At 38.3% G+C, this 11,518-nt stretch overlaps 1 protein-coding gene across 1 annotated transcript; it reads left to right on the top strand.

The window, feature by feature from the left end:
* Nucleotides 1-9,671: 9,671 nt before the first annotated feature.
* On the top strand, nt 9,672-10,139 carry LOC145040049 (uncharacterized). Its single transcript, XM_078988042.1, has one exon. It carries the CDS (start codon nt 9,672-9,674, stop codon nt 10,137-10,139), a length of 468 nt encoding a protein of 155 aa, XP_078844168.1.
* Nucleotides 10,140-11,518: the final 1,379 nt, after the last annotated feature.

The raw sequence follows: 11,518 nt of genomic DNA, 5'->3' as shown, positions 1-11,518 counted from the left end.
AGTTTCACAAGATGGAGTACATGAAACTTCATTTACTGGATTTGATCCAGAACTCATCATTTTTTTAAATAATAATTCCTTTTTTTAATAGCCCTTTGACTTAAAATCGAGAAAGTCAATCTTCAAATTCAAACTTAAAAAGTCAAACTTAAAAGTCAAACCGAAAGGCTAAATTTGAAATTTTAAAAGGTAAACGAAAAAGTCAAAGTTTAAAGTCAAAGGTCAAACTTGAAGGTCAAAGTCAAAATTTAAGGTCAAAACTCAAAAATTAAAATCTAAAATTTTTGGTTGAAAATGTAATTTAAAAATAAAGGAAATTGATTTTTGGGTTTAAAGTGTCAAAAATGCGAAAATAAGATCAAAGATATGATATTTGAGTTAAATCACAAAGTTTAGTAATGTGTGTTAATCTAGATCAACTGGAAAGCGCGTTGGTTGAATAGGGAAGAGAGCCGAGTTAGAATACTTACAGCTCCAAAACCCCCTTTTATTATTTGCTGTTGCTTTTCGAAGACAATATAATCTAATAAAAGAATATGATAAACGTATTCCTTGCTAGTTGAAGTGGTAAGATGCTTGTGTTGTTGACTAAGTGACCTAGGTTCGAATCCAGCCAGGCGCAGATTCTCTTCCTATTTTTTTTAAATGAACGCTGAATGTTGAACGAATAATGTTGCTGAATGAAGATGAGCCGCACAGCGAGGACCGCACACCTATGTGCGCACACCCTGGCCGCACACTCCGAGACGCACACCCTAGTCGGCCGCACACTCTGAGCCGCACACCGGAACCGCACACCTTAGCCAGCCGCAAACTCCGAGCCGCACACCTTCAACAGTTTCGCGAAAAAACGATGTTTTTCACCCTTTTTTGCTCCAAAACTCGATCAAAACTCGTTTTTATGAAAAATGCAAAGAAGAAACCCCCCCCCCCCCTTATTTTGCCCTGATCTATCCAAAAACGCAAAAATATTTTCAAAATAAGTTCAAATAAGCTCCAGATTTGACAAAAATGATTGATACAACCTTGCTCTGATACCAATTGTAAGTCCCCAAATCTGCTTGTGTATCAATCAGATCCAAATGATGGTGCGGAATCCCAATCAATTGGATAAAGTCAAATCAAATAGAAGAGAAGAATAAGAAGAACTAAGATGAATCTATTGATGTATTCAATAAATTGAGTGATGCTCCATATACATAAATTCTCTCAGACACACTATTCTTCTCTCTAGAACATGCTCCTCTCTTTTCTCTCTTTTCTAGCCTTACACTCCTCACCCTATATATATGAGACATGGGCCACCAGTAGCACACGAGTGTACAGAAACACACACATGTGCGACCGTACACAGAGTGTGCGTCCGCACACACATGTGCAGCCGTACACAGCCACAAAAATTACATATTATATTATAGAAAATATATATTCCTAGAAAAGCAAAGTATAAACCATATTTTTGACCCAACAAGTAGAAACATAAAGGTGGAAGCTTTATACCATTATACCTCTCCATGCAAAGTTTAAGGAATTGTTTTGGACTTTTGAACAAAAAGGGACATGCATGCACTACTAGAAAAAAGGCCTTTTACGACGCGCAAAACACGACGCTCTTTGATTTATGTTACGCATTAGAGAGCGACATTAAAAAAGTGCCATCTCTTCAAAAATTTTAAGGATTTAGGTCGCGCATTACTGAGTGCCCTTAAATTAGTGTCTCATGTAAAAATATTAAAAACACGGAGGGCACCTATAATAAAACGGGCGTCCTCTATAAATGTCGCTTTATAATTTTAATAAACGCGCGTTTCTGGGACTCCTTGATAGGTAAGGGGGGAAACTAAATCCCCCAAAATTTTGAACACCCGCTTCCTCTTCCTCTCTACTCTCTACACCCGCCAAAATCGACTTCATTGTCTCCCTTCTTTCTCTCTGCAAACCCCTTCCTCTCCGATCGACTTTCACTTCCTTCTATGTTCAAACCCTAATCAAACATAACACATTTGAAATAGTAATATCTTCTTTCACAAAATAGAAGATTGATCGAAGAATGATTTTCTTTTGATGAATCGGACATCACCAACAACAATAGCTTCCATCACAATTTGTGTTTGCTTTCAGACTCCACCGTTACAACATCGCACCACAACACCAGCCCTGAGCCACCACCACACTGCCTTTGCAACAGCCCAGAACCACCACTATACCACCACTGTTGCCTATTTCATCTGCGTAGTAGGCCTATTTCAAAGGTAATTCTTCCTTTTTCAACCATAGTTACCTGTTTCATGTCCTACTGGTCCTTCTTTTTGGACGATTTTTCGTGCCTTTTTACCCTCTCTCATATATTTTCATGGAACTGTTAATATTTTATGATATAAGTACCTGATTTTTTTATGCACACTAGGTGTTTGACTAAATGTTTGAACCAAAAGGGGATTATCCAAAGGTTAATGAACAAGGTTCAAAGCAACCTGCCACTGTGACAACCTCACAGGTAAATAAAATTTTATGTATTCCTATTAGACTCAATTTACTATTATTATACATACACATGAGTAGTAATCAGCCAATTGTGTTTTGATAATGATAAAAAAATCAATTTAGTGTTTAGGAGTTGGAATTTAATTTATGTAATAGGAATTGAATCTCATTTACTGACAATTTCTAAACTGATTTGATTCCCTTTACTATCTCAATATGAGAATCCAGTAATACGGTCACAACTGTGATCTGTTACTGTAGAGTTGCTAACTAAAACCTGTGTCCAAACTCTAGAAGGTCACACACATAATGTTTATGCTGTATGTTTCCATCCCGAGCTTCCAATAATAATGACAGGTTCAGAAGATGGTACTGTCCGTATATGGCATTCAACCACTTACATGTGAGCTCTTGTTTTTTTACCTTTAAGGGTGTGTTTGTTTTGTAGATTCTAAAAGAATCGGAATGCTAGATTCCATTCCATGGTGTGTTTGGTTTCCAAATGGATGGAATTCAATTTTTGTTGGATTCCTTCAAATTCCATGTTTGATGGATGGAAGGAATTCAATTTCTTTCTTCATTTCCTATCAAAAGACCAAAATACCCTCGTTATACATATGTTAAAAATGTAAACTTTTTGACTTTATGCCACTCTTTTTTTTATTCAGACTTGAGAACACCTTGAACTGTGGACTTGAAAGGGTTTGGGCTGTTGGATACATGAAAGGTTCACGTCGGTAAGTTTGTATAGCACTTTTTGTTTTTTGTTTTGTGGGTCTTGAATCTTGATGCTTCTTCATTCATCTGGATTTATTTTAATTACTATTTTTACAGGATTGTTATTGGCTATGATGAAGGAACCATAATGGTGAAAATTGGACGTGAAGAGCCTGTAGCTAGCATGGACAATAGTGGAAAAATTATATGGGCTAAACATAATGAAATTCAAACTATTAACATCAAGAGTGTGGGAGCTGATCATGAGGTTTGGACTTTAAAGCCCATATACATGTTATGTTATGTTAACAATGAAATGGGAAAAAAATCTATTTTTTATTCAGGTTTCTGATGGAGAGAGGCTGCCTTTAGCAGTTAAAGAACTGGGAACATGTAATCTTTATCCACAAGTGAGTTATGCTTGTTCCTACCTTCCTTTAAACTTAAAATAGTCAACCATATGGACTTTGACTTTTCTATTTCTCCATAGAGCTTGAAGCACAACCCAAATAGGAGGTATGTTGTTGTCTGTGGTGATGGTGAATACATCATATACACAGCTTTGGCATGAAGTACTGGTTGGTAAAAAATTCGTGGGGTGCTAGAAAGTATCACCCGAAAAACGATGGGCCAAAGGTAATATCTGTTGTTATATTGACTATTTTGCCCTTATTGTTTTTTATGGATCTGATTTATTTTTTTTACAATTACAGGTTTCGTTTTTTAGTGATGATGAAGAGACTACCAGCACACCAAAAGCAAATGCTCTTTTTATTCCAAGGGAGAATCCAAGAGCTCTGGTTATTTGCCCTCTTAAACAATGGCCTGGCAAATCATCTGCTGAAAAATTAAAAAACGCATCTTCTCCAGCACAAACAAACGGTAAATTTATTTTCTGCTGCTACCTTAAAAATAAAAATAATCATTTTTTATCTCATTTTTTTATTATTTGAATTCAGGTGATTACACTGGGTTTGCTTCTTCCCCTCCTTTAAATGGTCGCTCTACGGAAAACGGTAACAGTAAGATGGAAGATGGCTTTGACTTTATCGTTAAAAACAAAGGCATCAACACTGAGGTGGCTTACCCATATCAGGCAACAGATGGAACCTGCAACACCAAGGAAGAAGCTGTCCATGCTGCCACCATTACTGGGTATGAAAACGTGCCAGCCAACAGTGAATCCGCATTGTTACAGGCAGTCGCTAATCAACCCGTATCAGTTGCCATTGATGCCAGTGGCATGGGTTTCCAGTTCTATTCAGGTGGCGTGTTTACTGGGGATTTTGGAACTGATCTTGACCATGGTGTTACAAGCTTGTTGAATCAAATGGATTTATATGTGGTTGTGTATATACTTGCAATCTTAGGCTTGGATAGTCTACAAGGAATCATGTTGGATCAAGGCAGCTGTATTGATACCTGTTGTACTTTTTGCAGGAAGGTAATTAAACTTTATTATTATTATTATTACTATTAATTACAAGTGTAACATGTTTTAAGTAAATTTTCATTCCTTCTACAGCCTTATTACAAATGATACGTGGCTTTGCAGTTCTTTAAGTTGTCACCAGAAGAATCATCAAAGGATCCATTATATCTTTTGAGGGACATGTCCAATAACGATAACAAAAACTAAAATCAAGTAAAAATGTTTGCTAAAATGCTTGTAATTTTATTATATATTTGGCTTATATAGGGATGCCATGGGATACAAAAGGGGACATTTTGTTTTAATTGCAAAAATAATCATTTCTGCACTAGGCTACTTGATGCTGGGAACTTTTATTTATGTGCTTATCGTTGATGGATCTACATTCAATGCCAATGTATTATCAAGGTACCATTTAAAATTTCCCTTTTATTTAATTTATGTAAAAAAGTGTAATAGTAAATGCTCATACATAGTTGTAAATGCTCACAGGTGCATGATAGCAACAACAACCGATTTCTATTTTTGTATTGTCATTGTAGCAGTAAGTCTTTGTTTATTATATACTTTCCAACTATAGTGAAAAGGAGATTTTTCGACTTTTGTTATAACAATAATGTTTGATTGCTTCTTTTGATCAGGTGTGGATTGCATATAAGGAATCAAGGTGGATAAGTGCTTTCTTTTGGATACATTCACTTCTATCTTTTTGGAGGGTAAGCATATATAGAAACTAGCTCACTTTCCTTTTTTCACTCTCTTAAGTATATAACTATATATGGGATGTTGTTTGGATTTACAATTGAAGGAATCATGGTATATTTCCAGGACCCTGAAATCATTTACATTGTCTTATTTTCTCAAAATATTAATTGTTTATGTTGCTTCCAAATACAAGGTATGAAAAGCTGCAACGGTGGGATGATGCCCTTAAAGCTTACACTACAAAATCTGCTCAAGCAACAAGTCAACGTCTTATCTTGGATGCTACACTAGGTATTATTCAAATATACCATGCCATGGTGTTATAGTATTTATATTATTATCATTTCAAGGTAATTAATTAAAATATTTGTTCATTCTTATGACGAATGAGGAGTTAGTGACAGATGGGTATATATTATATAATCAAAACAATGTAATTATAAAATATTTATTTTTTTACTATAAATAAATTATTTGAGTTAAAATGGCATGAATGATTTCAGGTAAATGGGGATGGTAATTCTGAAAATGGCTCCCATATATGTGAACAATATCCATTTTCAGTAAATGAGAAGGTTGTTATTTTTATTTATTTCACTTTTGTTTTCTATGTGAAGATATATTGACAAAAAATACATTACATGACATGATATGTTGGTTGAGTAGCTTTACGTGTTCTAATGGGTGGTGTTAGATGGAATTGTGATGATATACTCTCTAGTTTATATGATCAAAGATTGTCATTGTGAATATCATTGTTGATAGCTTTACAGATAATATTTACCATTTGTATGCGGGTATTCTTGTCATTGTGTTTATCATTGTTGATATTGGGTAATTCATATTGTAGTGTATTTATTCCAAATCCCAAATTCTTTGGATGGAGAAAAGGGTAATTTCGTGTTTTACAACTAACATTCCAAGTTTGATTCTTCTAATAATTGTATTAACATATTAATTTTTTGACTTTTATTTGATCAGGTCACAAGAATTATCAGAGCAGGGGTTCAATATTAGTCTTAAAGAAGTATGAAAGGCAAGATTCAACTCTACTTAGTTGGAATTTGATGTTTATCATCTTTGTGTATATCTTTTTAGTTTGTATAACATTACATTGCATAAGGTGTCCCTTAATAGCAATTTAGTATTATGTTATATATTTAGGGAAAACCTCTTAATAACAATGTACAATTAGATCCCCTTAATATAAATGTATTACAATTTTTTGACATGATGTTTTTGGTATATATTTGTTTACATATGGAACGATTATTTGTATGACATTAAATTTATGCAATGGATTCTATTTTTGTATATAATATTTTATTATCTATTATTAAACATTAAATACAAATTTAATTTGAAAATAAGCAAATCTATAAATAATATTTTTTTAAACATTTAAAATTATGATACGCAAAAATGTGTGTCATCTTCATTTATGACATGGCCTTTCTTGACAGGGGCTTCCTTGATACGCATTGCGTGTCATAAACACGCACGCCATAAGGTTACGACACGCAAATGCGTGTCGTCTTCCTTTATGACAGGGCCTTCCTTGATACGCATTGCGTGTCATAACCGCACGTCGTAAATGCTCGTCATAAAAGCGCGTCGTCTCTCTTTATGACAGGGCCTTCCTTGACACGCATTTGTGCATCGTCTGAGCGTTTTACGACGCGCAATGAGCGTCATAAAAGGACTTTTTTCTAGTAGTGATGGGTGCAAAGGTAGTGGCTTTGTGTGATATCACGACCCTAGGAGGCTAGATTTGGGTCTTGGATGCCTTAAGCTAGTTGGAAATCGTTTGAATAGTGTTGGACATAGAGAGACTCGGCGACTCAGTTGTGGGACTCGGCAAGTCAGGCCAGTTCTTGGCCCAAAACCCTTCTGTTAAGGGTATGAGTGAGCTTTGAAAAGGACTCAGTCGACCCGAGTCCATAATGGTCATGAAGTTCATCGTACTCGACGAGTTCAAGGAAGAACTCGATGAGTCTATGGAAATCTCCTTAGTTATGAAGATGGACTCGACGAGTTGTTCATACAACTCGGCAAGTCAGAGACTAGATACATTCATATGTGGATGATGAACTCGACGAGTTCAACGATGAACTCGGCGAGTCGGATGAAGTTGGTCCCGACTGTGTAGTTAATGGAGAACCCGTCGAGTTATTGCTAGACTCGACAAGTGAATTCCTGGTTGTATGGGGTTGGAGGAGTATCGAATCGATGAGTTGGTAGACCAACTTGGTGAGTCAGGTCAACTGGATGTTGACTTTGACCATTGACTTTGACTAAGTTTGACCAGGGTTGACTTTTGGATTATTATGGTCTAAATTTTGTTTTGGGTATTAATAGTTCAGGAAGCTGAAGGGTCAACAGTTCAGAAGTGTTCTGTGAGTCTTCGGCAGTGTGAGGTGAGTCTCCTCACTGTTTATATGGGTCTATGGCCACAATGCCGACCCATTTTGTTTATGTATGATAGGAAGACCTAGGGATTAGCCCTAGGCATTATGCATGAAAGACCAGGAGACGGCTCCTGGCATGCAATATGTTATTATTTATCGTAGGAAGACCTGGTGTTTAACCCTAGGCAATATGTATCAAAGACAAGGAGGAGGCTTATGGTGCACTATACGCTATTATGTATGAAAGACCAAGAGGTGGCTCCTGGAACGCTATATGTTGAGTAGCCTAGTAGAGTAGTATGTATAGTTTTCATTGTGATCCTTGCATGAAAGACTAGGGGGTGGCCCTTGGCACTTGTCTGTAAGACCCAAGGAGTAGCCCAGGCCTGGCAAGGAAGACCATGTGTGGCCCATGGCATAACAGCAAGACTATGCTTGGCACATATCACCATACATGATTATGGATATTTTTGTTATGTATAGCTCATGGTTATGTATGGCATGTATAGATCGGTTGATATGTATGATATGTGGTATATGGGGAACATACTAAGCTTCGTGCTTACGGTTTTCAGCTATTTGTTTCAGGTACTAATGTTTTTCCAAGGAAGGAGCTTGGGGCGATCGCAGCGCATCACACCATGTTTTCAGCACCAGATGATTTTAGGATTTAAAACTCTGATAATTGTTATATTAAGAATGTTAGTAAATGATAGATCAAAATTTATTAAGCAGTTTTTAATTAATCAAAACGATTTTTTTGGTCTCGAATTTTGGGATGTTAGAAGTTGGTATCAGAGCCATGGTTTGAGGGATTCGGGCACACTTACGGGTGTGTCTGGACTGAAACTGAGGGCTTAATATGAAAATTTTCAAAACAAACTTTAAAAGTTTTTGAAAAGAGAAAAGAAATTTGAAAAGAACGAGGTGTGTGATGCGTGCATTCGATCGAGGTCAAGTAAGTGGTTCCCAAAATACCAATACATGTTTGATATGTGACATGATATGAATATATGAATTGCATGCTAGATTTTAGCTAAGGATCTAAGAGACATGCCTGGAATGCTTATGTGAAATTGTAGAATTGAATGCTAGAAATGATCAATCAGTAGTAGGATGGCCTATATAGGTTATGCCTGATTATATGAGCCCTAGAATTGTATGCTAGTGTAGATTCCTAATAAGACGATAGAACGGTTTGTTTGGTTAGATTTTCCGCTTGTTTGGATGCTGCTTGCTTTGTGCTTTGTGGGACTTTAAGTAATAGGATTTAGCTACCAAATGAATGCGTTAAGTCACATGTGATCAGGGTTGAACAATCTCAGAGTGTTGGACTTAACCCTATTGTGCAACGCTTTTCTGAGTCTAACCGTTGTACGGATGAGTCTTTTTACTTGAATGATTATCCGAGCCTCATCACATGCGATAGTTTTCATGTAGTGGTTAATTGGTATTATGAAGAGTCTTTCAGTAGCTGAGGAATGGGTTTGGGATTGGAGATTTCCCTAGGGTAAGCCTAAGAGAGGGTAGCAGAAAGCAGCAGTAGTAGAGGGGACTTACTAAAGTCGAAGCAATCCTTGAGGAAAGCACTGATAGATATGGAAGGTAGTATGGCCCTGTATTGCTGAACACAGAGGATCCGTACTCGAGTCAAGGAGGCCAAGATAGAGCCAGGAAACTTGTAGTGTGTGAGACCTTCTGAGGTTGCATACGACCCTGACAATTATGTGTTTCGTTTCAGAATGGTAATGATTAAGTGACACGGAGTAGCAGGATCAGGATCTGGTTTAGGATCGAGTTCAGGTGCAGGTTCCGAGCCAGTGGATGAGGGACTACGAGAGTTCATTGCGTTTGAGATCATGAGAGGTATCCTTGAGTCGACCCCTGTGATTTTCGGGTCGATCAAGGAAGGGATTATTGAGCTGATGGAGGATCGCCTCAGAGCGTTCCGAAGTGATATGGCATCTAGCCAGTCAGAATCGCGCACATTGTCCTTTAAGGACTTCAGGGAGAGTGGCACGCCAGACTTCCATGGGTTGACGGATCCCATTGTTGCTAGGAGATGGATTGCAAACATTGAGTCTACACAGTTGACGAGCTTCTATCCTAAGGGATCGAAAGTTCGATTTGATGCAGGATGCTTGAGGGACAGAGCTAGAGATTGGTGGGAGTCAGTTGGTGATTCCTTGGGAGCCTCAGCCATTGAGGCAATGAATTGGTCCAACTTTGTGACCAGGTTTAGGATGGATTTTGCACTGGCTGTGGAGTTTCAGCAGCTGGCCAGGGAGTTCCTAGACATGAAACAGACAATGGAGTCGGTGGCGGAGATTACTGCCAAGTTTCGAGAGAAGGCCTTATTGGTGCCTCGGTATGTAGGGGATGACGAGATGTAGAGGACCCGCTATCATGACATGTTGAGAGCTGATATTCGGGAGCATGTCAGCTTCTCTCCATGCCCGAGCCTGGACTCTATGATTGCCAGGGTGCGGGAAAGGGAGATTGATTTGGAGCACATTGCGAAGAGGAGGTTGGATCAGATGTATACTTTAGACGGTCCTAGGAAGACACCCAAGACTTCAGATCAACAATTAGTAGTTCTGTAGGGCCAAATTCAGTGCCACACGTGCGGGAAACTGCACGAGGGAGTTTGTCTTTCCAGGGGTTCAGACTGCTACAAGTGTGTCAGTGATGGTCACGTCAGTAGGACTGCCTACAGGGGCAAGCCCGTTATGTTTTCACTGCAATTAGGTGGGCCACAAAAAGTCCGACTGCCTGACATTGAGGGGGGGGGGGGGGGGGCAGGGAGTGCATTTGCCCCGACAACTTTGAGGATTACGAATGGGTGATAGGGTAGGGCCTTGCAGTGACAGATGAGGGAGATCTGGATTACAGCATGGAATGTTACAGGTATCTATCAATGGCTATTTTCGATTCTATATGTATTAGGATTGTTCTTACCTTGGTCTAGGGTGATAGTATGTATGAGTTGTCTCTTTGCTTGTATTCGGATTGTATTTTCAAAATTTTCATATGCCAATTGCATACTAGGGACTATTAGTAGCTAGTGTAAGCTCATCTCTCACTTCTGGTTCGAAGTGTCAAATATTATCTTGGTTGCGACCGAAAACGGTCCAGGAGCGTTACGTGGAGGTCTGTGGGTAGGGTCCACGGAGTAGTCATCTACCATCATCAGGGTTTGGTGGTTCTAGTCTTGGTGTTTGGGATAGGTTTTGGAAGCATCAAGGGAAGTGGTCTATCACCGAAGAGGTTGCTCTGATCATTAGCTATTCGGATTTGAAGAACGTCAGTTTGATCTCAGGGGATTATCAGTATCGGGGATTCATGAAGTGTTCATCCAATATTTGGTAATCGTACGATATTTGGATTAAGCTAGTGGTGGATCGCTAGCAGTATTAAGGCAATGGTAGTTATCATGCCTTTTTGGGTAAGGGAGGAAGGAATGGAAATCCTTAGATTTTTGCGTTCCGTAGAGACTTAGTCGAAGCTAAGTGGGGGATAAACAATCCTTTTATGGGAGCATAAGCGGTTTTGAAACTGGGATACATTCTGCTCTCCTGTTAGGAAGAAAGACGACCCATGCGGCTATATGAATTGAGGATAATGTGAATTGGAAGTTCGGAAAACTTGCCAATTGTGAGATCGCATTCTTGGGATGTCTAATAGAAGGTTGCAGAAGAATCAGTTGGGAGTTTCAATTAGGATGTGAGTACAACTTGGGGGTACTAGATTGTGCTTGTATGCTTGACTATGG

This window comes from Lactuca saligna, chromosome 4 (genome assembly GCF_052625555.1).
Source record: "Lactuca saligna cultivar CGN05327 chromosome 4, ASM5262555v1, whole genome shotgun sequence".
In the NCBI taxonomy this organism is placed as follows: Eukaryota; Viridiplantae; Streptophyta; class Magnoliopsida; order Asterales; family Asteraceae; genus Lactuca; species Lactuca saligna.
This window is presented reverse-complemented; position numbering and strand designations above follow the sequence as displayed.